This window comes from Blennius ocellaris, assembly GCF_963422515.1.
Source record: "Blennius ocellaris genome assembly, chromosome: 16".
In the NCBI taxonomy this organism is placed as follows: Eukaryota; Metazoa; Chordata; class Actinopteri; order Blenniiformes; family Blenniidae; genus Blennius; species Blennius ocellaris.
Genome location: NC_137665.1, coordinates 6,233,603 through 6,258,605, shown reverse-complemented (window position 1 = coordinate 6,258,605; position 25,003 = coordinate 6,233,603). Strand labels below are relative to the sequence as shown.

The 25,003-nt window shown below is 38.3% G+C and overlaps 4 protein-coding genes across 5 annotated transcripts in view; all 4 read left to right on the top strand.

Annotated features, from left to right (window-relative positions):
- The window catches only part of dnah2 (dynein, axonemal, heavy chain 2), a gene marked incomplete at both ends in the record, with an annotated part of 38,381 nt that extends 36,236 nt beyond the window's left edge, over positions 1 to 2,145 (top strand). The window contains 4 exons of the mRNA XM_080511900.1: positions 423 to 599; positions 962 to 1,036; positions 1,720 to 1,870; positions 1,991 to 2,145. Coding sequence (XP_080368026.1) covers positions 423 to 599; positions 962 to 1,036; positions 1,720 to 1,870; positions 1,991 to 2,145 — 558 coding nt within the window. The remainder of the gene's footprint in view (positions 1 to 422; positions 600 to 961; positions 1,037 to 1,719; positions 1,871 to 1,990) is intronic.
- Positions 2,146 to 3,800: 1,655 nt separating this feature from the next.
- Positions 3,801 to 8,147, top strand: LOC308141393 (lipopolysaccharide-induced tumor necrosis factor-alpha factor homolog). The gene is made up of 5 exons (XM_080511535.1): positions 3,801 to 3,961; positions 6,066 to 6,225; positions 6,338 to 6,379; positions 6,928 to 7,072; positions 7,201 to 8,147. Exons 2-5 carry the CDS (start codon positions 6,081 to 6,083, stop codon positions 7,304 to 7,306), a joined length of 438 nt encoding a protein of 145 aa, XP_080367661.1. The 5' UTR covers positions 3,801 to 3,961; positions 6,066 to 6,080; the 3' UTR covers positions 7,307 to 8,147.
- Positions 8,148 to 13,667: 5,520 nt separating this feature from the next.
- LOC308140923 (lipopolysaccharide-induced tumor necrosis factor-alpha factor-like) lies at positions 13,668 to 17,806 on the top strand. The gene is made up of 6 exons (XM_080510894.1): positions 13,668 to 13,749; positions 14,277 to 14,350; positions 15,135 to 15,206; positions 15,295 to 15,327; positions 16,775 to 16,919; positions 17,019 to 17,806. The coding sequence occupies exons 2-6, from the start codon at positions 14,290 to 14,292 to the stop codon at positions 17,155 to 17,157; spliced, it is 450 nt and encodes a 149-aa protein (XP_080367020.1). The 5' UTR covers positions 13,668 to 13,749; positions 14,277 to 14,289; the 3' UTR covers positions 17,158 to 17,806.
- A 1,534-nt stretch (positions 17,807 to 19,340) lies between these two features.
- LOC308141927 (uncharacterized protein) lies at positions 19,341 to 23,524 on the top strand. Of its 2 annotated transcripts, XM_080512188.1 has the most exons (6): positions 19,341 to 19,436; positions 19,971 to 20,128; positions 20,829 to 20,900; positions 20,989 to 21,021; positions 22,468 to 22,612; positions 22,712 to 23,524. In XM_080512188.1, exons 2-6 carry the CDS (start codon positions 19,984 to 19,986, stop codon positions 22,848 to 22,850), a joined length of 534 nt encoding a protein of 177 aa, XP_080368314.1. In that variant the 5' UTR covers positions 19,341 to 19,436; positions 19,971 to 19,983; the 3' UTR covers positions 22,851 to 23,524. The 2 variants fall into 2 exon arrangements, 1 of the variants encoding a protein (XP_080368314.1); XR_013936987.1 differs by having other exon boundaries at positions 19,361 to 19,436; positions 19,969 to 20,128; positions 20,989 to 22,612.
- The last annotated feature ends 1,479 nt before the right edge of the window (positions 23,525 to 25,003 follow it).

Here is a 25,003-nt window from a genome sequence, read left to right as displayed (position 1 = left end):
TGAAATCCAATGTAAGCAGATAAACAAGCAAAATCTGAACATATTTCCAAACACCAAAGTACAAACTAACCATTTCAGTCACAGATCATGTTTCACTTCTCTCTCTGATTTTTTTCACTTCGTTTTTTTTCTGACCTCACACAAACTATTTCATCCCGTTTCATCCGATTATTGTTTCAGAACCTGCAGATACCGACAATCAACTTTTGTCTCCCTGCCTCACATGCAGTATTCACTTCCCCTCGCCTCCGCACATCAACCCTCTATCTCAGCTGCTCTTCTCCCCTGCATGGCCACTTTTTGACAGTAAAAAACTGCACTGGGCCGAATTCGATAAATTCCCTGTGACTTGAAATGAGTGTAGGTGTGCCATGTCTCCCTCGTCGTCTCTTTGTCTCAGCCTTTCTCTGTTTGACCATTAGGCCTACCCCTCGCTGAAGCCTCTGGCAGCATGGACCAGGGATCTCTGCCAGCGGGTTGATCATTTTGCTTGCTGGGCAAAGACCACCAAGGCCCCCACCTTGTTCTGGTTGTCCGCCTTCACCGTGCCCAATGGCTTCCTTGCTGCTGTGCTGCAGTCGTATGCCCGACAACACAACGTGAGAATTTCCCACAACCATGCCCAGACTTGTTCCATTCCTTAGAAGAAAATTACAGTGACAAGTGGTTGTGGTTAAATAGAATTTAACTCATCAAATGCCAGTTCGATTACAATCACATCCTCAACATTTCAGATTATGTTACCCTTTCCAATTGAAATAACAAATCTGTCTTCCACACAACATCCCAGTGCAAAGCATTATGGGATTTACACCACTGACTAAATCTGATGATGTTCTTGATGCATATGAACACACACATTAGTTTGATCACCTTATTTGGTCTTAAATGGAACAATCTGATCTCTCAATCTGAGGTAATTCAATCAGATTAAAGTTATATATTTTTTTTTTTTTTGCAGATATCCATCGACAAGCTCTCCTGGGAGTTTATTGTCTCCACTGAGGATGACAACAACCCCCTTCACCCCTCCGATGTGAGTCCTTCTACACGTTGTTGGATTTCTATAAACTCGTCGTCAGACCATCTATTTTTAAGACTTTCAGTCACATTTTTCATTCTCACTCAATCTGTAACAATTCTTCAAAATAAAAAAAGTTGTCATTTGTCTTGTATATCCAAGTTTTCTGTCACTGCATTTTTTTGTTAATAATACAAATTTGCTTTTCTTTCTCTTCTTCCTGTAAAAAAACGAATGCACACTCTTATCATTTCCTGTTTTTCTTGAACATTCCCGCTCGTGGATTTTTTTTACTTTCCTTCCTCTATATTCTCGATTCATATTTTCTCTCACACCTCTTATTTCTGCTCCTTGTTCCTTGCCAATCGTCTCTGATAATACCTCTATAATATAATCTGATAATAATATCTTTTGCCATATTTTATGTCGTCTCTCCTCCAGCACTTGTTGGCCTCCTTTCCCTCATTTAGTTTCCCTTATCTCGCTTCTGTTTTTCTTGTCACCGCCCTCCCTTTTTGCCTGTTTTACTCTGCCCCCTGTCCTTTCCTCTCTCGGTTGCCTGACCTAATTGGCATAGCTTTTTGTTATCGCAATTTTTCTTTTTATGCTTTCAAAATGTCACCTTTAAAAATGTTCCTGTCCTCCCGTGCTCATAACCCTACCCTTTCTGATTGCTCACTTGCTCCGTCCTCCTCTAGGACGGTGTGTTTGTCAGGGGGATGTTCCTGGAGGGGGCCGCTTGGGACAAGAACAACTCCTGCCTTGTGGAAGCTGAGCGAATGCACATGGTCTGTGCCATGCCCACCATCCACTTCAAACCTGTGGAAAAGCGCAAGAAAATGGCAAAGAGTGAGTTGGTCAGGACTTGTTGACAGAGGATTCCTTATGACTCCAGATTCTTGCAGTCTATAGTTTTTGCGTTTATGTTGTCCCATTGAGCATCACTGACCTTAGTCTGTGTCTGCGCAGGTATGTACCTGTGTCCCTGCTACTACTACCCGGTGCGAGCCGGGAGGGCAGACGGGGCATCTTTCGTGGTTGACGTTGCCCTTGAATCAGGAGCTATGACCCCTGAGCACTGGATCAAGAGAGGGGCCGCTCTTCTCCTGAGTCTGGAAAGCTAAACACTTTAAAAAGAAAAGGTTCTTTGAAAGCAAAAATTTGTTTGGTTGAAATACATATGTTCACGTTTGTTGCATTTAATAAAATAGGGGTTTTTTTACACCTCAATGCTCTTCCACAGTCATATATTTTATCCATACTTAACAGATTTGATTAGCTCTTGCAACTGTAACAGGAAATGCTAAAACAAAGACAAGAGATTAAAAAAACAACAACATGCATTTCCCAGGCATGGATTGTCTGCAGCGATAGCTTGTTCTCAGGTTTAATGGCTCCGACCAGAAGCCGACCAGACACCACTTCCTGTGTTGCAGCCTGGACAAAGGGAAGAATCAGAATGAGCCAAGCCATAAAGGGATATCAATTCATTGATCATCAATATAATCTTAGGATAAAGCTTGTAAACCAGACCAGGAGGCCATGACAGAAGAGATGTACTCCCACAACACAATCTTCACTGTCTGTCTGGTACCAGTATAAAGGTATAAACCGAACTCGTTTCGTTTGGGCGTCTTTGAACACTCCCCTGGACTCTGAACCTCCGGTCTCATGGTGCCCACTGGCACACCTGTTTCCATGAGATCTTTTTTTTTTTTTTTTAATGAGCTGCTGTTTCCACTTTGTACGGTTATACCCATATACTTGGGTCGACTTGTAATAACGTGGTGATGTTTCTGGGTACAGCATCAACCAGCGTGCTGGAGGTGTGACTACGGTACATCTCCACTTACAAACTGCAAATATTTGCATAATGTAAAGCATTAAGTTGCACTTGGAGATGTAACGAATGATGGCGAGCATTTGGCCAGCAGGTGAGTGTAACAACATCCTTGGAAAATTATAGGAATCCCTAGCTGCTGGAAGATTTTTCAGTTTTTAACTTTTCCTCCATCAGATTCTGTACAAGTGTTTTGATGTCATTCATAATCATAGACACTTCAAGAGTGGAAAAGCATTTCTTGGATTATCAAGACAAATATTTAATTCATAGTTTTAGATTTTAAACCACTCATAGTGACTCTCTTTATAAACTACGTAAAGCGTGTATATATAGTGGAGTTATGTATACTTGGTGAAAGCAGTGTTAAAATCTGTATTTTATATATTTTATTTTAATAAGTATATTTTATTCCTCTTTTAGTTCTAATGAAAGAATGAATTTTACTTAATCCATGCATGCTTTGTGACTTATGTAAATATGTATTTGTTCAAGTAGTAATGCATCAGAAAACAGGTGACAACTGCCTTGAAAAGGGTTTACATGTTTCAAACAATCAGTGGATTTGGTATGTCTCTGATTGTGTGTGGGAGGTCTTTCTTTTCTTTTTCTTTTGGAGGTCCCACGTAGTAGACATATGATGAACAAAGCTGAAGTCACAGGAAACCACAGGGTCAGGTGGAAACCAGCACAAGAAACTGAACATTTCATTTTTTTTTTTTTTTTTTTTGACCATGCATTAGCAGGGTTGTAGACTGAAAGAATGGCCCTCATAACTGTGTTTTCATTTTAATACCTCATCTTTTTCTTTGCTCCACTGGTTGTTGTTTAGGCAACATTGAGCAAACAGTGTAACGCAGCTCTCCTTTTCTCCTGACTTATACGCAGTTAGATGCTATAATGGAAGTGTAATGAGAGCTTGGTGGGTGGGGGATATCGCTGAGTTTCGCTCAGTCTGAGTGGAGGCACTGCGGGGAACAGTTATTTTTTCCTTTAGTAGTTTCACTGTCTAGAAAAGTACTCTGATATTTAAACTGTTAACCAGAGACCTCCGAAGAGAAAGACTTATCTTTTCTGTTTTTGTTGAGAGAGACTCACAGGTAAGTTAATCTTGTTTATCATTTATCTTAGAAATCAGCTGCAGTTGCCATGCTGCACTTTCTATTTATGTAACATAATAATATGACAGAACAATAGTATTTTATTGTAAAATGCTTTCTTATTGTACTTAGTTAAATGTTGATTTAAACAACAATGTTCAAACACAAAGCAAACTGTTTTTGTCTCTTATTTACTATAATTCAGTTAGGATGAATGAAGAGAAAGAATAACCAGAACTAACTGGGCCTATTTATTATAAATCAAGCTATCGATTTTACATTAAAGCAGCTATCACAAGCGTAACGTTCTGATTTAGTGCTTCTTGAAGTGTTTCTTTTTCAAACAGGAATTCTATTGCTCAAGAAATGCAGGAAGCCACTCCCCACAGCCAGTCTGGTTAATTGTTTCCAGTAGATTTCCATTATTTTCCACACATGTTTACCCTGGTACTTTAGAATTCTTCATAACGAGTATTATGTAATAAATGCATCAAGCAAACACGTAGCGTGGAATGACCAGAAAACCAAATCAATGTTTAATGATCATTTGCCTTCCAAAATGCATTTAGAGAGAGAGAGAGGGAAAATCCCTGTCAGGATGTTTTTCCCAAATGTCTTGCAAAGCACAACCACATGCCCTTTGTGGATATAAACCATCTGTCTCCTCCTGTAAACTCAGCCAGGCTGCAGGATGTTGAGATAGACCCACACTTCCAGGAACTACACTTTTTTTTTTTTCCATTGGTTTGCTTGCAGGGTGGTGTCCTCAGTTGCAGAATCTTTTCAGATCCCTTTCATGATCATGATTACTTGATGGATAAGTGGCACTTTTACCCATACAAAAAGAATTACGGAAAAATATCTGTTGTACTCTTTGACTTTTCTCTTTGACACATCATTTTTTTTCACTCATTGCTTGGATTCAACATCACTGGTATTATTTTTAACATTTAAGGCCAAAAAAAATTGTATTTTTATTTTTTTATGTTAAACAGAAATTGGGTCAAACCATAAACCACAATGTCATGCTGTTAACACTTTATTGGACCAGCAGACACATAGCACCTGCATTTATTTATTTTGTTAATTACAGTCAAAGAACATACAACAAAAATGTTGCGAGTCAGGATGTAACATCATTTATGGAATTTATTGAATTACGACAAGGGGTGACCCTTCTGCTTTTCACTTCGCATAAATACGGTTGAATTGTTTTGACCTTTTGCTTTGGAGAAGTGTTTCTTAGTTTCAGCTGAAACAATACATTTGCTAAGGAAGCTTTGCATTTTACAACAGACAGCTTCTGCGTCTTGCATGCCATAACTTAGATGGACGCTTGTGAAATAATAGGACAGTAGTACTCAGTCATATGTAGGATTTACCAAGATGAATGCATTGCCTTTTGAAATAATACAGTGAAAACTTTATGCTGTTCACAGAGGTTAAAAATGCAATTTCAGAACTTAGACTATTCCCAAACTTCCTCTTATGGTAGTAACTTTCTTATTTTCAAGTATTTCTGCATTTGCCTGGATAAGACATTTGGGAAAGTGGCTTGTGTTTTTTTTTGTTTTTTGTTTTTTTTTTAGATATGAATGATATCAAATAATAATATGGTTCCTATAAATTGGTTATGAGTTGTGTGCTCAGAAAATAATTTTTATCTTGTCTTTTACTCAATTAGTTAAAGTCACTATGTGTCAATGTGGAGACAAAAAGAGGAATTGATTTGATTCATTCATTTCACTTCCCTATTTTGTATTTGTCATGGGAGCAAAAAGTATTTGCAAATGTCTTTTTCTGTCTGTGTCTCATGTGAAAATGAGATATCCTGTATTTCATGTACAATAACGCACATACATTTATTTTGTGTCAGTTTTTCTTTCATTAAGTTTATATATATATATATACAAATGATCTTTTCTGAAACTGAAGCCGGAAGGTTTTTATCTTCAAACCTCAAAATAAAACATAGAGAGACCTCTACGTATAGTGGATGTTTTGGATTGCAACCCTAAAACTTTGTTATTCATTTGTTTATCATCAACCAACATGTCAGCTGAGCAACTGGTAAAAAGAAAATACAAATTATTCTCCCATTCAGTAAGGATTACGGAAGATGGACAAAGGATATCCACCACAACAAAGTGCGCCACCTTACACCGGACCGCCCGTGAACTATGGAGCTCCAATGCCTCAGCCGGGAGCGTACACTCAGCAAGGCATGGCCCCTGGTGCACCTCCTCCTCCGGGATACCCGGGAGGTCTGTGATTTTGCTCACTGTCCTAGTTTGTGTCTGAAAATGAAGAAACGCTTGCAATTTTCTTTCTCTCTTGTGTTTCTGATCTGTGTGCGTTTGTTTCATCCTTCTTTAGTGTCTTATGGCCCCACTGCGATACCACAACACGTCACAACAGGTGAGGCAAACCCACCAACAGAGGAAGCTCCCCAACGCAGGCCTGTGGTAAAGGTTGCTTTACATGCTGCATAAATCCGACAGCATGCACCAGCAGCAACTGCAAAACCAGACTGTTTCCTCTCCGGTTTGTGACGAGAGAAGAAAACCCCCCTGCAAGTGACCAGAATAGAACTCTGTTCTCCCACCCATTCCATGTGAACAATAGCTGCATCTGTAGCCTCTCTGCTGCACAAAAAGCTTTTGTTCAATGGTTCGTCTGAGAACAGTCACATTTTCCGAGCTTTTTTGTTTTTCTTATGCTTCTTTTAAATACATTCATGAGAATTCGTCTAGTACATTTTTGTTTCTTTAAAATTGGCTAATATGTCAGAAATTTGTTGTACAAATAGCAGCTTCTCATGGTAACATTTTAAAGTTAAAGCTCAAGAAGAAAGTCCAGAGTAATGGAATTGTGGCACTGGAAGGCACAACATCTGGCGTTTTCCTTGGGTCTGGGTCTGGGTCTTGGTCTCGCTCCCGTAACATTGCACATTTTCTCATCCTTAGTGACTCATGTGATGGCTGCACCAACCCTGGGGGAGACCCCTGGACAGGTCGTGTGTCCACACTGCCAGCAGACTGTGATCACCAACACGGTGTACAACGCCGGTCTCATGGCCTGGGCTATTTGTGCTGGCCTTGCTTTGTTTGGGTAAAAAAAATTAATGAACAAAAACTTTTAAGTAGAAATCCATGTCAATCCATCACTAGGACCTTCATGTTTTAAGAGAAGGGGATACATAAATGTTTGCAACTTGTCTTGTTTTATTTCCCCTACAGGTGCTTTTTATGCTGTTTCATCCCGTTCTGTGTGGATTCCTGTAAAGACGTGGAGCATCGCTGCCCATCCTGCCACCGACTGATCTCTGTGCACAAGAGAATGTGAACCACTCCAAATCATAAAATCACTTGCCCCGAGGGTCTTTTCTTCAGTTATCTTTTGATTACAGTCAAATGATAGTGAAAATATAGCACTTTCCTTAATAATCCAATAGCTTATGCTGTTTAGGGCAGGGGTTCTCCACTGGTCTCACCCTGGGACCCATATTTCCCCATTGTCATTGGGTCACGACCCACTTTAACAGAATTCAACCAACAACCTTAAATTTTCAAAAATATATGTTGGAAACACACATTATCTTTTACGTATTTTTCTGTGCAACATGCCTTTCAGAGTAAATTGATAAGAAACTGACGAGGATTATGACAATCGCATGTACATAAGTGAAATATAAATGTAAGTGCACAAAATAAGGTTAAAAAAAACAAACAAACATATATTTACTGTATTCAGAGAAAATTAATAATCTAAGGAGGACCATGATAACTGCAGGTACGCAGGTCCGACACAACGCATATTAAATACAGTATATTTAACAGGCCCCACCAGAATCACTGGTTTAGAGGAAATTTGCACAGCTGTGCTAAGAATGCAAACTCGCGGCCAGATTCTGATCATTAGTACCAATGTGTAAACAAAACTTCCCAAGATAAAGTGGAGTTGAAACTTTGCAGAGTTGTTTATTCTGAAAGGTTATGTGGGTACAACCATCCCAATTCTCAATTGAGCTCATCAGCTGAATATGTGTTGGCCTAAAGATGTAAAAAAAAAAAAAAAAGCATATAAACGTTTGTTTTGCATTTACTTGTAAAATATGTGAAGAATGAGATTGTGAAGCTTTGCATTTATATACAAATCCCACAATATATTTGATATATCTCTGAAATTGTCTGTGTGAATTCATTCTCTCCCATAGACATCTGTCAACATTGATCTGCTGAAAACCAAAAGATGAACTGATCATTCATTCAGGCTTTGATTGGCCCGACAGACGCAGTGACTCACACCACACACGTCCCCAGTGCTTGACTGAAAACGGTTAAACTTTAACAGTCTGTGCCAAATTTACAGGAATTTACAGAATGCCTTTGAAACTGGACATGTTTTCATTATCGATTCAAGTCAATTCAGTTTTATTCATATCGCACCAAATGCAACACGGTCGGTTAGGTGCTGTTTACAGAGGGAAACCCAACAAATCCGCACGAGCAAGCATGAGCAACGGTGGAAAGGAAAACAATTGCAGATCCAGGCTCGGAGGTGGTGTTTTTCTGCTTTTCCTGTTGGGTTGAGGGGATAGAGGAGAGAAAACGAGAGGAGAGGCAGACAGAGGAATTTGGGGGGAGGAATTCAGACCCTGGTTTGGGAAGCGGGTAGGGATATCGAAGGGTAAATTATTCTTTGGAAGATGCACGTTCTCCCTATTTTTTCCATCAAGTTCATCTCCTTCCACTTATGACGTTGCTTTAACAAATATTTGAACAGTAATGATGATCTTTTATTTCACTTCTGCATTCCTCTCGCACAACATCACCGGTCAAGAGAGGAGGGGGGAGGCGTGCCAGAACTGAAACACTCATTTCCAGTAAATTACATCGTAATCAGGCCAACATGGTTTCGGGTTACAAACCTTCATAAGAGCCGTGTTTCAGAAAGCTTTCAGGAGCAATCAAATTCAGGAAAACAGCTTTTGTGATTTTGTTACTGGAAACTCACAAATCAAGGATTACCATGTTGTGAAATGCATTTTAGTTTAACAGAATGTAAGTTATACTGGATCATTCATGACTGACGGTGGGTGTGGACTACATTTTTTTTTAATATCCTTAAAAAGTAAATGAATGTGCAAATAAGAACTGGAGGATTTGTTTGCGCTGACTTTATCTTACTTTAGGCTCTGGTTGACTGAATCAAATAGATTACAACAACTAATAAGTGGCAGACTGCCCGACATCTTCTGTGCTCTGGAGCCGGTAAGACAGAAAAGCTGCCAGCAACACAGCAGACACTCACTCTCACCATCAACAGCACTGGGTTGGTCAATTCGCCCAGTGGCTGCTTCCCTTCATCTTTTCCACATTTTGTTACATTACAGCCACACACGTCACTCTATGTTCCGATGATATTTTATGTGTCATTTCATGACACCGCTGCATCCAGATTTGACCCCTCTTGGGGCAAGTCAGTATATGTGGTGACCTGGTCATTGTACATATTTCTTCCATGTATGTTAACAACCATTGGATACTTCAAGATCAGCTGTCTTTCTCTTGAATTTAGGCATCAAAATGTATTCATCGTCATCTACAGTATGTAGGCCAGTTGGATGATAACATCTGCTTGATTTACATGAATGTGGACATGTTCAGCTGTGATGGGTCAATATCTAGGGGTGTGACATGGAAGGACAATCCATTAATCTATAAATCCATGAATACATCAGTCTTCTCCCAAATGCAGATTTAATACCAAGTACACTCCACTTTATTGTGTGTTTTGGATTCTTTCAGAGGCGGGAACAAGAAACATCTTCCTATATCTTTTCTAAGAGTCACATGTTCCAATACTTCTTGTTGCAGGTTGCAGTGACTTTTGAAGTAACAAACCTTTCTGGGTAGTCAGTAGACACTGACACAATGCCACAGGTGTATATTTATGGCTTTTTAACAGTTCACCACAGCCTCAAAACTATCCTCCACTCATGTTTGAACTTAAAGGCATATTTGATCAGTCAAGTGCGATAGACATTCAATGATCTCAATTTGATGACTGGAAATAGTTGGTGCCATGTTGAGGATGACGGATTAATTGTATGCACGCACAACATCACACCGTTCTGCAGCAGCAGTTTGTTATCACATGTAGGCATCAAGGCAGACACACACCCACACCCACACACAAATAGTGAAACTGATTCACATAGGGTGGAGCGACCAGAATGGGAGGGGGGCTGAGGCTGCAGCGGTCTGGGTGACTTCAGGATACAGCTTCGGAGAAGAGACGAGCCAAATAGAAAAAACCCATTTAATGGTTTTACAGAGAACCGCATGGTGGAACAGTGGTCAGTGCAGTTAATTTGTTCATCCATTTGTTGTGTTTTCTGACTACAAATGGATCAATAAAAATGTATGATTACACATTATAACTTTAAGTCAAGACCAAAGCGAGAAAACAACAACTGCAATTGACTTCAATTCAAAGCTATGAAGATACAAGTGTGTCCCAAACCAAATCAAACAGGAAATGCACTCAACACCATATGGTGGATACTGGAAACAAGTGAAACTTATCGAATCAAGCAACACAAATGGTATGGTCCAACATAGGGGCGTCTGTAATTGCATGGAGAAAAAAAAATCCATATGTATTTGTATAACAACCAATAGCATTTAGTCACATGGAAGTACAGTTTGTTTAAATGTGTACATGTAACTAGGTGCAGTTTTGTTTTCTTATTTTGAGACTGTGAAAGTGTATGTGAGAAGTTCTTCCCCCTCCTCTCTGTCTCTTCGTTGTGACCCGCCAGGTTGAAGCGCCTCGTGTTGACGCGCTGCAAACTTCTGCACGGTATAGTTTACTTTTCTTATTGATATACATGCCTCATTTGGTTAATTTCTTTTACTGTTCGGTGTTTTCTCCCGGGAATATATTTTTCTTTTACACAGACTTTGAAATAAGTCATCGAGACTTGGATTCCCGGAGGAGTTTGTATTCCGATAATTAGTTTGAAATAGTGCTATTTTACATTTTATTAAATTGCATTTAATTTTTTTCAAATACAGGTTTGAATATGGATAAAGAGTTCCCTCTGCGACCATGCTCTAGTCCCCCCTTGAACTCGGAAGCCACTGCTTCTTATCCAGGGACAAAGTCACACCCAGGCCTCCACCCTGATGCGCCACCTCTCCCTGGATTCCACAAAGGTCACAGCATGCAATCGTGTTTTTGTCTTAATATACACACACACACACAGACCAAAAGACGTCAAGGACACCTCAACATTCACCCATCATCCAGTGGCTGTAAAAATTCACAATGAGTCGGTATCACAAAAAGATCAGACTACAAGTTTTGGATTTTTATATATATATATATATGTTGGCATGCGTGAGTCATAAATCAATCCATAGAGGGGGAAGGTCTTTATTTCATGTCTTCTTGCAGGACCTCATCCGGAGATGTACCCAAATCCAGAATCCTCCCCAGAAGCACCTCTTACTGTTCCATACCCAGGTGGTGTGTATTATCTGTTCACATTTCAAATTATCTGGAAGTGCTTCAACAGATTTTGTCAACCGTTTCATCTTCCAGGTGTTCCCAATAGTCCTGTTCACCTTGGTGCCACACCTATCACAATAGGTGAGTCCTTCTCATCCACCAATATATCGTTTTATATTGGATTTAACATGCATGTGTCTTGAAAAATTGACTTCATCATATTGCACCAGTAGAGCCCATTATTCATCTTGTTTTAGGTTGAAAAAATGTTTTTTTTTAAAACTACTTGCAGTTCTAGTTATTAACATTGCTCATGGATTAAAACGTTTAGGTCACGGCAGATGTGTCCCTTGTTTGGTCCAAGTTCTGTCTATTGCACAGTCGGCGGGAGCATTGTTTCATTTGTACATTTGGCATGCCACCATCACTTCGATCTCTAAGATGTTGCTCAATGTGTGTAATTTGATATCAGCATTTCAGCTCATTGAAATGTGCTGTACTGGGAAGTGAATCCCAGACTTGACCAGCAGTAAATCTTTTTCAGTACATCTTCAGTCTAATCTGTGGGTGGGTGGTATCGGTGTGTTGAACATTTGTCATCCTCAGTGACGCAGGTGGTGATCTCGACGGCTCTCGGGGAGCTGCCGGGGCAAACTGAATGTCCGTATTGCCAGAAGACTGTGCTCACCACCACAGAGTACACACCTGGCCTGATGAGCTGGCTCATTTGTTGTAGCCTCTCTTATATTGGGTATGAACAGGCTTCTCATTTGAAATCCTCACGTGCTCAGATCAAGCTGTCAATCTGAAACGGTTGGCCCAAAGGAGTCGAATTTAAAGTATAATCCATATTCTCTTTGTTTCCCCCCCCGACAGGATTTACATGTGTTGTGCTTGCTTCTTCCCATTTTGCATTAAAGCCTGCAAAGACGTGAGGCACAGCTGTCCTCTTTGCAAGCAGGTCGTCTACACGTACAAAAGGATGTGAAGCCCAATTCTGAATGCGTGAGAAGTCATCTGTTACTGTGGAGGAGGGAAAAGATGTATGTAAATTACTGTCATGTGTTTACCAATTGGTAAACCTTATTTGTTCAAGAGATACATTCCAAGTCATGTCAGTAATGTCATTCTTGCTGGCTGCTGTTGTTGTTGTGACCAATATGTTATTTAGTTAGACTCCTTGAGTAAAAAAAAAAAAAAAGCAAAAAACTGGTGGCAGAGTGAGTCTTATATATTTGGGAATATTGCTAAATGAGCCATTCAAAATCACTTGAATCTCCAAAAGTTGTTTACGTGATAAATGGACAATTATCATCCACTAGTAATGGATCCCTTACCACTGTTTGCAGATTTATTTTTGGTATCTTATCACCCATCCCTTGCTGTATACAGCTTTTTTGAAACTTAAAATGGAGTTTTTCCACTGTAAGCATGTTTCTATTGTTCTTTGCCGCCTTTAAAATAGTTGAAGCTGCAGCATCAAAGTCATGTTTAAAAGGTCTAGTTTGTTGAGACTTGCATTTGCGCAGGATCTCTTTGAACAGATCTTAAGAAAGTTTGAGTCTCAGTCATTTGTGCTGTGATACTAAAATGTAAGGGTTCTCTGAACGTTCTCAAATATTTTTGGACTTGAGTGGTTCTTTTTGTATACAGTGTTTTATTCAACTCTGTCCCGTGTGTACTTTAGGATTCACTTTTTTTTTTACCTTCTGTTGTTCAATAAACAAGTTCAGATTCAGACATTGTATTGCTTTTTGCCATTTTGAATGTTTCACTTTTTCCATACCCTTATTCCAATGTGATTTTAATTGTTTGTATCGTTGCAGAAAAGCGCTGCACATGCAGCATATCTTCAGTTTGTTGTTTCTTTGTATAAACAAAGATTGGAAAATTTTACATTTGTACTTTCTCTTCTTTAATATATGTGGTGGTTAATACGGACACTGATTATTTGCAGGATTGTTTTTATTTTTAATACTTGCAGTTTGTGCCTGCATGTGAGATTCTGGGTATCTGTAAGTTCACTTCTGTTTAAATATCTGCAGTTTTCAAAACCACTTTCTTTTTTGTGAGAGACCTGCTCAGCTGTGGAGGAAACCAAACAAATTGAATCCCTAGTACAATATTTTTTTTTTTTTCTGGATCATGTGAGGTGATGGGAAGTAGAGGAGGGACGCAGCAGACGTTTTTTGGTCTCTTCCCCTCCCGCACCTCTCATTTATCCCTGTTGTTTATCTCCACTCGGACACCGTCTCCAACTAAACTCACTGGTAAGTTTTTGCGATTTTACAGCCAATTGATGCAAAATTGTGCTATTGATTGTAATTTCCCCCCCGAGATAGTTTTAGTCGTGAAGTGCCTCGGTGTGCGTAAACTGCCGCTTTGTTACTGCCGCGCTTCTGCTGCGTCATTGCGCCTTAATTAACGGATTTCTTTAATACGGAGTTGAAACGGGATAAATATAAGTAATTTCCTCATATTGCGGTTACGATGGATTTCAGCTTTTGACAATCGTCTTTTTCTTTTGTTTTGGCTGGCTAGTAACACATGACGTATTGCCAAACAATTAAAGGGGCAACAAAAACGTGTCACATATCGGCTTCTTAAAGTCCCTAACGACACCCCAAAAATTAGATTAATGTTGCAGATCATGCTGCGACCTCTCAAGTTATCTCGTATATGTTGGGGCTATTATTGCTGACTCTCCGAAAACATTTGACTTTACAGCAAAATTCACATTTTGTCCTTGTTTAGTTTGTACTGCAAATGTCTTTATTGACAAATTTACCACGTTCAGAGGGGAAGACAGGATGGTGAGAGGACAACCACCGCATGAGTCAGCTCTACCCTACCCTGCCACACCCATGGCTGGTATGTATGACATGTTATGCCTTCTGGAGGGATTTACCTCCAGCAGGTCTCCTCTCCTGGACCGCCCCCTCCCGCTGGATCCCACGGAGGTCCGTGTCTGCCCCCAGGGCTTCTTTTTCTAGTAGTTTGTATTTTCCCTTCACAACGCAGAGAATGATTTACAGAGTCCACCCAAACCAGAAGATATACACTCTGTATTATTTGATCAAATGTCTGATGCAAAAGCAGTTACTTCATTCTTCAAGTGAAAACAAAGGATTTATTTGTCATATTTGATCAAATGCCTTGAGCACATAAATGTAACAAGTCTTTTTTTCCAAGCACAACGTGTTCAGTACATCCCGAGAAGGTTTTTTTTTTTTTCCTATCAAAAATGCATCTTATTTTCGGACAAAAGGAGTTTTGGGGATTGGGGCATACAGAGACATTCAGATACAACTATGTAGATTAGAAGTTTTTCAAAATGGTGTAAATCGTGACATGTCTGACTTTGGTCCTTTTAGCACTTTACAACAAATTCCATTTTTATGTTAACATTTGATAGCTTTTGGAAAAGGAACATTTTTGACACACCCTTCAATAACTGCTTAATTTTGAATTTATCAAATCTATATATCTATATCTATATCTGTATCTATATATACAAACACAATTGCAACGTCACTATAAAGTTTAGACTGTTACTTTATTCTTGACTCAGAATAGTGCACCAGGAAGAAAGTTGTACAACCGAGGTGCTGAAATACTCTTTTCAATATATTGTTTGTGTCATCTGGCATTGCAGGGCCTCATCCAGGACTCTATCCTCAGGAAAACTACGCCGCGCTTTCCACCCCTTATGTTGCATACTCGGAAGGTATGTGTTGTATTTTTATTTTTGTGTTCTGTATTCATCCTGATCCATTCATGATTATTTTAGTTGTATATATTTTTTCCTCTGCTAGGTGCATCCTCTGGTGGTGCACCAGTCACAATCGGTGAGTTCGACCCATCCAAGAACATACTGATAATTGTCAACTATGACATAATGTAGGAAAAACATTAAAGCGCGAGTTAAACTTTACACCCTGAAAGCAAAGTGCACACATCTGTAAAGTCAAACATTTGCCAGTTCCAGTTTGAGCTGTGTAAAAAAGCTGCCTCTACAATGGGGGGAATCATTGATAATGTCCTAAAAATGACAAATACGCACTCTTGCAGGCCCAGCGCTAACAAACACCTCCATCTATCTTCTATACCACTTCATCTTGTGCAGGGTCGCAGGTCGCTGGTGCCGATCCCAGCAAACTATGAGTGACGACAACACCTTCACCAAACACCTATTATTCAGTATTGCTTGTGTGTACAGTGTGTGCACACCTGCTATGATTTCCATTGAATGGCGTTTTATTTATATTAACTTAGTGTCTGTCAGCATTTTCCAATACACAGTGAGACTCGTATCACTCCAACAAGTACTACTTTACCAGAACGACTGTATCATCTATGACTCAGTTGTTTAATTTATTTAACTTTATCAATATCACAAAACACATGACTCACATTTCGGATGTCGAGAAAACCTACTTTGTCATCACAAGTGTCTTAATTAAAATCCGCATTGAGAGATCTGTCTGTTAAAAAGACTTGGTGGGTTGTTTAATCTCTTTTGAATTCAATAGTGAAAATAACAGAAAACAAGTGTTTTATATAATATGTTTTTCATAATGTGAAACCTCATCATACAGTAATCCTGCATGAGAACACAGACTGATCTTGTCTGCATTCATCCACCAGAGGTCAGTGTTTACATTCTCATCAATACCAGAGTATGCAGGCGTGTCTCGATGAAATAAAATATCGTTGACATGCTCACTTCTTTCAGTGATACAATTCAAATGGGGAAACTTGATATATAATATAGATTCATTCCACACACGGGGATTATTTATTACATTTATTTAATTTATTCTTATTACAGCAACTGAAAATCCCCAAATTGAGTATCTCAGAAAATTAAATATACATTAATCATACTGATGAGGAAAAAAGCTTATGTACAGAAATATTTACACATATACCAGAAAACATATCCATATCTAGTTTTATGGAATATTTGATATTAATACTTATTTATCTAAGTTACAAGTTTTAGATCTTTTTATAGTGTGACACCATAAGTCATTTCGTTTCACATTTCACTTTTTACAACATTCGAATTTTCTGAGATACTCGATAATCATCAAGATTAGACCCACTTTTCAGTGAAGTTTAAGTTAATTGAGAAGCAAGTTTGAGCACTTGTACATTCAATAAATACAAAACCAAAAAAACATTTTTTCATTTTTTTTTTCTGGTTTCAAGGGAGTCAAGAGTGAAGTTTGGAGAACAAAAACCTGGAAATATATGATCTAATTCTATTTCTTGTGCATTTCCCATCTTCAGTGACTCAAGTGATTCCATCATCTATACTAAAGGACAACCAGGAGCAAGTTGTGTGCCAACACTGCCATCAGACAGTCGTACCCAAAGTAATGTACTCGTGCGGCAACCTCACCTGTACCCTCTGTCTTGGCCTCTTTGTCTTTGGGTACAAACCAAACTTATTTTTCAACAGTGGTTTTGAAATTGATTTTTTGTAAGTGGTATACTACTGTAAGGTTCTAATCCCCCTGGTTTACTCTTACAGGTGTGTGGTTTGTAGTTGTCTCCCATTCTTCTTTGATTCCTGTAAAGATCTGGATCATCGGTGTCCATCCTGCGACGAAATTATCTGCACATACAGGCGACAAATAAGCGGCTATTATGTCAGGCAAATGTTCTTTTGACTCGAGAGTGTATATAACCTCCCAACAGCCTTACAAGCACTACAACATTATTGTGATACCAAAGAGCACCCGTTGTTGTTTTTTTGTGTTTATTTATTTTTTAACTTGTAAACCTTTGTTTGTAATTATGCAGTTATGTTTGATGTATGACAAAGTAGGCTTTCTCGACCTCTGAAAACCTGCACCTGCGCAGCCTTCGCACCAATGTGTCTTATGTAAGCACTTTTGTCTCTTCGTATACTAAAAAGAGCTGTGGTTGAGTGTCGCTCCTATCCTCTGTCTCTTAATGAAATGTACTCATGGAACTCAATGTAATGACCATGAAATGGTGATACGTAATATGCATAGTTAATAACCTGTATCATGATAAACAGCCTCTCCTGGAATAAACCATTGCATTAAGCACAGGAAGCTGAAACCATCCTGGATGTGGAAAGGTTGTTTAAGAATATTATTTGTCTGGATATTGTTGTTTAGAGCTTTTAAGTGGCTGTTCCCTGCACTTGTCTACCACAGTTGCAAACGGCGGACATCTGACTGTAAACTCGTGTGCTGCAGTTGTTAGCTGAATGTATTTAACTTCATATATTATGAATGTTGAGGAAATCAGTGGGAAGGTTTCACTCTGAAAATAAAGGTCATTATTGCATCCGACCACTCACTTTAACATTGCATTCACCCAGGCAGTTTGGGCTTCAGTGTCTTGCGCAAGGACACTTGGGCAAGACACAAACCACAAACCTGCAAATGATCATCTTGAGATTGATCCAGGAAACAGGCCTTACTGACAGAAGGCTCTACGGAAGTATGCGAGTGGAAAACCCAAAGTTCAGGAAAATAATTAAAATTGTTCATTTTGATCATGAAAAATAAAGGATTGGCAGGGATGTAAGGCTGACGGCACCAAATGAAATCACACAGACAACCAAAGGTAAGTTTGAAAAGTACAAACATCGAGGTCGCAAATTTATGAGAAAATAAACTTGACTGAAGAAATTAAGATAGTTCTGACTATATTTCTTATATTTGCACTGAAATTAGGCTTTTCTCCGAACATTTCTTGTTTGTAATTTTTAGAACCTTTACTTTGTTATATTATGAAAAGTAAATAATCAAATAAACAGTTTTTTTCAGTGGGACTTTCCACCCTTACGTTGTGCCACTCTTCATTTTTACTTTTGTTTAGGTTTTTTTGACCTCACATGAGTATATTCAAAGAAGAAAGTGAAAGCAACTTGCAGGCAAGTCGTGAATTAGACATTTGGGATGTTGGCACATTACGCTGGAGTAAATAAACCCTCAAGGTTTGACTTTTCTTTATATTTTTATGTTTATATTATAGTTAAATTTTTTTTAATCTGGTCAGAAATTATTCTGGAACTGCAATAATATCCAATCATTTAGAACGTCCACAGAGCACAATGTGTGTTTAATGAATTTAACACAGTGAATCATTGTTCTTCTTTTAAAAATGTAAAAATTTGGGAATTATCTGTAATTTTTGTGAAAACCATTTTGAATTGAGGACATGTTCTGCCTAAGAACTCTTAAGAAAGCTTGAGTCTCAAGTCATTAGTGCTTTGATACTAAAATGTAAGGGTTCTCTGAACGTTCTCAAATATTTTTTGACTTGAGTGGTTCTTTTTGTATACAGTGTTTTATTCAACTCTGTCCCGTGTGTACTTTAGGATTCACTTTTTTTCTACCTTCTGTTGTTCAATAAACAAGTTCAGATTCAGACATTGTATTGCTTTTTGCCATTTTGAATGTTTCACTTTTTCCATACCTTTATTCCAATGTGATTTTAATTGTTTGTATCGTTGCAGAAAAGCGATACACATGCAGTATATCTTCAGTTTATTGTTTCTTTGTATAAACAAAGATTGGAAAATTTTACATTTGTACTTTTTCTTCTTTCATATATGTGGTGGTTAATACGGACACTGATTATTTGCAGGATTGTTTTTATTTTTAATACTTGCAGTTTGTGCCTGCATGTGAGATTCTGGCTATCTGTAAGTTCACTTCTGTTTAAATATCTGCAGTTTTCAAAACCACTTTCATTTTTGTGAGAGAGCTGCTCCGCTGTGGCGGAAACCAAACAAATTGAATCCCGAGTACAATTTTTTTTTTTTTTCTGGATCATGTGAGGAGATGATGGGAAGCAGAGGAGGGACGCAGCAGATGTTTCATTCCGTTTGGTCTCTTCCCCTCCCGCACCTCTCATTTGTCCCTGTTGTTTATCTCCACTCGGACACCGTCTCCAACTAAACTCACTGGTAAGTTTTTACGATTTTACAGCCAATTGATGCAAAATTGTGCTATTGATTGTAATTTCCCCCCCGAGATAGTTTTAGTCGTGAAGTGCCTCGGTGTGCGTAAACTGCCGCTTTGTTGCTGCCGCGCTTCTGCGGCGTCATTGCGCCTTAATTAACGGATTTCTTTAATACGGAGTTGAAACGGGATAAATATAAGTAATTTACTCATATTGCGGTTACGATGGATTTCAGCTTTTGACAATCGTCTTTTTCTTTTGTTTTGGCTGGCTAGTAACACATGACGTATTGCCAAACAATTAAAGGGGCAACAAAAACGTGTCACATATCGGCTTCTTAAAGTCCCTAACGACACCCCAAAAATTAGATTAATGTTGCAGATGTATCGTGCTGCGACCTCTCATGTTATCTCGCATATTTTTGGGGCTATTATTGCTGACTCTCCGAAAACATTTGACTTTACAGCAGAATTCACATTTTGTCCTTGTTTAGTTTGTACTGCAAATGTCTTTCTTGACAAATTTACCACGTTCAGAGGGGAAGACTGAGGATGGTGAGAGGACAACCACCGCATGAGTCAGCTCTACCCTACCCTGCCACACCCATGACTGGTAGAGATGTTATGCCTTCTGGAGGGATTTACCTCCAGCAGGGCTCCTCTCCTGGACCACCCCCTCCCGCTGGATCCCACGGAGGTCCGTGTCTGCCCCCAGGGCTTCTTTTTCTAGTAGTTTGTATTTTCCCTTCACAACGCAGAGAATGATTTACAGAGTCCACCCAAACCAGAATAAATACATGCTGTATTATCTGATCAAATGTCTGATGCAAAAGCAGTTACTTCATTCTTCAAATGAAAACAAAGGATTTATTTGTCATATTTGATCAAATGCCTTGAGCACATAAATGTAACAAGTTTTTTTTTTCCAACCACAACGTGTTCAGTACATCCCGAGAAGGTTTTTTTTTTTTTTTTTCCTATCAAAAATGCATCTTATTTTCGGACAAAAGGAGTTTTGGGGATGGGGGCATACAGAGACATTCAGATACAACTATGTAGATTAGAAGTTTTTCAAAATGATGTAAATCGTGACATGTCTGACTTTGGTCCCTTTAGCACTTTACAACAAATTCCATTTTTATGTTAACATTTGATAGCTTTTGTTTGGACTTCCTTGAAAAGGAAAATTTTTGACACACCCTTCAATAACTGCTTAATTTTGAATTTATCTATGTCTATATCTATATCTATATATACAAACACAATTGCAACGTCACTATAAAGTTTAGACTGTTACTTTATTCTTGACTCAGAATAGTGCACCAGGAAGAAAGTTGTACAACCGAGGCGCTGAAATACTCTTTTCAATATGTTGTTTGTGTCATCTGGCATTGCAGGGCCTCATCCAGGACTCTATCCTCGGGAAAACTACGCCGCGCTTTCCGCCCCTTATGTTGCATACTCGAAAGGTATGTGTTGTATTTTTATTTTTGTGTTCTGTATTCATCCTGATCCATTCATGATTATTTTAGTTGTATATTTTTTTTCCTCTGCTAGCTGCTTCCTCTGGTGGTGCACCTGTCACAATCGGTGAGTTCGACCCATCCAAGAACATACTGATAATTGTCAACTATGACATAATGTAGGAAAAACACTAAAGCGCGAGTTAAACTTTACACCCTGAAAGCAAAGTGCACACATCTGTAAAGTCAAACATTTGCCAGTTCCAGTTTGAGCTGAGTAAAAAAGCTGCCTCTACAATGGGGGGGAATCATTGATAATGTCCTAAAAATGACAAATACGCACTCTTGTAGACCCAGCGCTAACAAACACCTCCATCTATCTTCTATACCACTTCATCTTGTGCAGGGTCGCAGGTCGCTGGTGCCGATCCCAGCAAACTATGAGTGACGACAACACCTTCACCAAACACCTATTATTCAGTATTGCTTGTGTGTACAGTGTGTGCACACCTGCTATGATTTCCATTGAATGGCGTTTTATTTATATTAACTTAGTGTCTGTCAGCATTTTCCAATACACAGTGAGACTCGTATCACTCCAACAAGTACTACTTTACCAGAACGACTGCATCATCTATGACTCAGTTGTTTAATTTATTTAACTTTATCAATGTCACAAAACACATGACTCACATTTCGGATGTCGAGAAAACCTACTTTGTCATCACAAGTGTCTTAATTAAAATCCGCATTGAGAGATCTGTCTGTTAAAAAGACTTGGTGGGTTGTTTAATCTCTTTTGAATTCAATAGTGAAAATAACAGAAAACAAGTGTTTTATATAATATGTTTTTCATAATGTGAAACCTCATCATACAGTAATCCTGCATGAGAACACAGACTGATCTTGTCTGCATTCATCCACCAGAGGTCAGTGTTTTCATTCTCATCAATACCAGAGTATGCAGGCGTGTCTCGATGAAATAAAATATCGTTGACATGCTCACTTCTTTCAGTGATACAATTCAAATGGGGAAACTTGATATATAATATAGATTCATTCCACACACGGGGATTATTTATTGCATTTATTTAATTTATTCTTATTACAGCAACTGAAAATCCCCAAATTGAGTATCTCAGAAAATTAAATATACATTAATCATACTGATGAGGAAAAAAGCTTATGTACAGAAATATTTACACATATACCAGAAAACATATCCATATCTAGTTTTATGGAATATTTGATATTAATACTTATTTATCTAAGTTACAAGTTTTAGATCTTTTTATAGTGTGACACCATAAGTCATTTCGTTTCACATTTCACTTTTTACAACATTCAAATTTTCTGAGATACTCGATAATCATCAAGATTAGACCCACTTTTCAGTGAAGTTTAAGTTAATTGAGAAGCAAGTTTGAGCACTTGTACATTCAATAAATACAAAACCAAAAAAACATTTTTTCATTTTTTTTTTCTGGTTTCAAGGGAGTCAAGAGTGAAGTTTGGAGAACAAAAACCTGGAAATATATGATCTAATTCTATTTCTTGTGCATTTCCCATCCAGTGGCTCAAGTGATTCCATCATCTATACTAAAGGACAACCAGGAACAAGTTGTGTGCCAACACTGCCATCAGACAGTCGTACCCAAAGCCATGCACTCGTGCGGCAAACTCACCTGTATGCTCTGTCTTGGCCTCTTTGTCTTTGGGTACAAACCAAACTTATTTTTCAACAGTGGTTTTGAAATTGATTTTTTGTAAGTGGTATACTACTGTACGTTTCTAATCCCCCTGGTTTACTCTTACAGGTGTGTGGTTTGTAGTTGTCTCCCGTTCTTCTTTGATTCCTGTAAAGATCTGGATCATCGGTGTCCATCCTGCGACGAAATTATCTGCACATACAGGCGACAAATAAACGGCTTTTATGTCAGGCAAATGTTCTTTTGAATCGAGAGTGTATATAACCTCCCAACAGCCTTACAAGCACTACAACATTATTGTGATACCAAAGAGCACCAGTTGTTGTTTTTTTGTGTTTATTTATTTTTTAACTTGTAAACCTTTGTTTGTAATTATGCAGTTATGTTTGATGTATGACAAAGTAGGCTTTCTCGACCTCTGAAAACCTGCACCTGCGCAGCCTTCGCACCAATGTGTCTTATGTAAGCACTTTTGTCTCTTCGTATACTAAAAAGAGCTGTGGTTGAGTGTCGCTCCTATCCTCTGTCTCTTAATGAAATGTACTCATGGAACTCAATGTAATGGCCATGAAATGGTGATACGTAATATGCATAGTTAATAACCTGTATCATGATAAACAGCCTCTCCTGGAATAAACCATTGCATTAAGCACAGGAAGCTGAAACCATCCTGGATGTGGAAAGGTTGTTTAAGAATATTATTTGTCTGGATATTGTTGCTGAATTATGTCAGTTCCATAAAAATGTTTAGAGCTTTTAAGTGGCTGTTCCCTGCACTTGTCTACCGCATTTGCAAACGGCGGACATGTGACTGTAAACTCGTGTGCTGCACTTGTTAGCTGAATGTATTTAACTTCATATATTATGAATGTTGAGGAAATCAGTGGGAAGGTTTCACTCTGAAAATAAAGGTCATTATTGCATCCGACCACTCACTTTAACATTGCATTCACCCAGGCAGTTTGGGCTTCAGTGTCTTGCGCAAGGACACTTGGGCAAGACACAAACCACAAACCTGCAAATGATCATCTTGAGATTGATCCAGGAAACAGGCCTTACTGACAGAAGGCTCTACGGAAGTATGCGAGTGGAAAACCCAAAGTTCAGGAAAATAATTAAAATTGTTCATTTTGATCATGAAAAATAAAGGATTGGCAGGGATGTAAGGCTGACGGCACCAAATGAAATCACACAGACAACCAAAGGTAAGTTTGAAAAGTACAAACATCGAGGTCGCAAATTTATGAGAAAATAAACTTGACTGAAGAAATTAAGATAGTTCTGACTATATTTCTTATATTTGCACTGAAATTAGGCTTTTCTCCGAACATTTCTTGTTTGTAATTTTTAGAACCTTTACTTTGTTATATTATGAAAAGTAAATAATCAAATAAACAGTTTTTTTCAGTGGGACTTTCCACCCTTACGTTGTGCCACTCTTCACTTTTACTTTTGGTTAGGTTTGTTTGATGTCACAAGTATATTCAAAGAAGAAAGTGAAAGCAACTTGCAGGCAAGTCGTGAATTAGACGTTTGGGATGTTGGCACATTACGCTGGAGTAATTAAACCCTCAAGGTTTGACTTTTCTTTATATTTTTATGTTTATATTGTAGTTTAATTTTCTTTAATCTGGTCAGAAATTATTCTGGAACTGCAATAACATCCAATCATTTAGAAAGTCCACAGAGAACAATGTGTGTTTAATGAATTTAACACTGAATTATTGTTCTTTTAAAAATGTGGGAATTATCTGTAATTTTTGTGAAAACCATTTTGAATTGAGGACATGTTCGTCTTAATATGGTTGTGATTCCTTAATGTTAAGTCATTAAACTTTTTTTTAATTCTAAAAGTCCTCAATTTTGATTCTTTTGACAAGAATCTGTACAAAGCTTGAAAATCAAAGCCTGTTTGATTATTTTTAACAGAGTTTTTTTTTTTTTTAACAGAACCTCAAACTATTTTGAGTATAGTTCCCATGGCTTTATTCAAACTCTCTGTTGCACACTTCATGTTTTCTTGTACTGTGGCTACTCACTTCTTTCAATGTCTCTTCCTAAATGAGACATACCGGTAGTCAAATCATTTACAACCATGATGTAGCCCTTGAGTTTAACTAAAATTTGCTTTTGGACAATAATATTATCTGTCTTAATATAATAGTTTGAACAAGTTTAAATGATTTGAATATTAAATAAGTGGATAATAAAGAAAATGTTACATTATTTATGGAGAACAGGTGGGATTCTATAAGTTTATACTTCTTCCCATTCCTTTTTGGATGTTCCATCTGATTTTATTATTCTACTGTAATTATTCACTGTTTGGGTGATGAAATACTTTTGGTTATCTGGTGTGCACGCTGGACGGATACTGGTTTTGAGAATGACTGAAATAAA

Excerpts from the sequence above, each read along its gene's own strand:
- LOC308141393 (XM_080511535.1), top strand. The coding sequence starts at position 6,081 with ATGGACAAAGGATATCCACCACAACAAAGTGCGCCACCTTACACCGGA. Across the intron at positions 6,226-6,337 it reads TCCTCCGGGATACCCGGGAG|TGTCTTATGGCCCCACTGCG; the intron begins GTCTGTGATTTT and ends ATCCTTCTTTAG. Across the intron at positions 6,380-6,927 it reads ACCACAACACGTCACAACAG|TGACTCATGTGATGGCTGCA; the intron begins GTGAGGCAAACC and ends TCTCATCCTTAG.
- LOC308140923 (XM_080510894.1), top strand. The coding sequence starts at position 14,290 with ATGGTGAGAGGACAACCACCGCATGAGTCAGCTCTACCCTACCCTGCC. Across the intron at positions 14,351-15,134 it reads CCCTGCCACACCCATGGCTG|GGCCTCATCCAGGACTCTAT; the intron begins GTATGTATGACA and ends CTGGCATTGCAG. Across the intron at positions 16,920-17,018 it reads CTTGGCCTCTTTGTCTTTGG|GTGTGTGGTTTGTAGTTGTC; the intron begins GTACAAACCAAA and ends TTACTCTTACAG.
- LOC308141927 (XM_080512188.1), top strand. The coding sequence starts at position 19,984 with ATGGTGAGAGGACAACCACCGCATGAGTCAGCTCTACCCTACCCTGCC. Across the intron at positions 20,901-20,988 it reads TTATGTTGCATACTCGAAAG|CTGCTTCCTCTGGTGGTGCA; the intron begins GTATGTGTTGTA and ends TTCCTCTGCTAG. Across the intron at positions 22,613-22,711 it reads CTTGGCCTCTTTGTCTTTGG|GTGTGTGGTTTGTAGTTGTC; the intron begins GTACAAACCAAA and ends TTACTCTTACAG.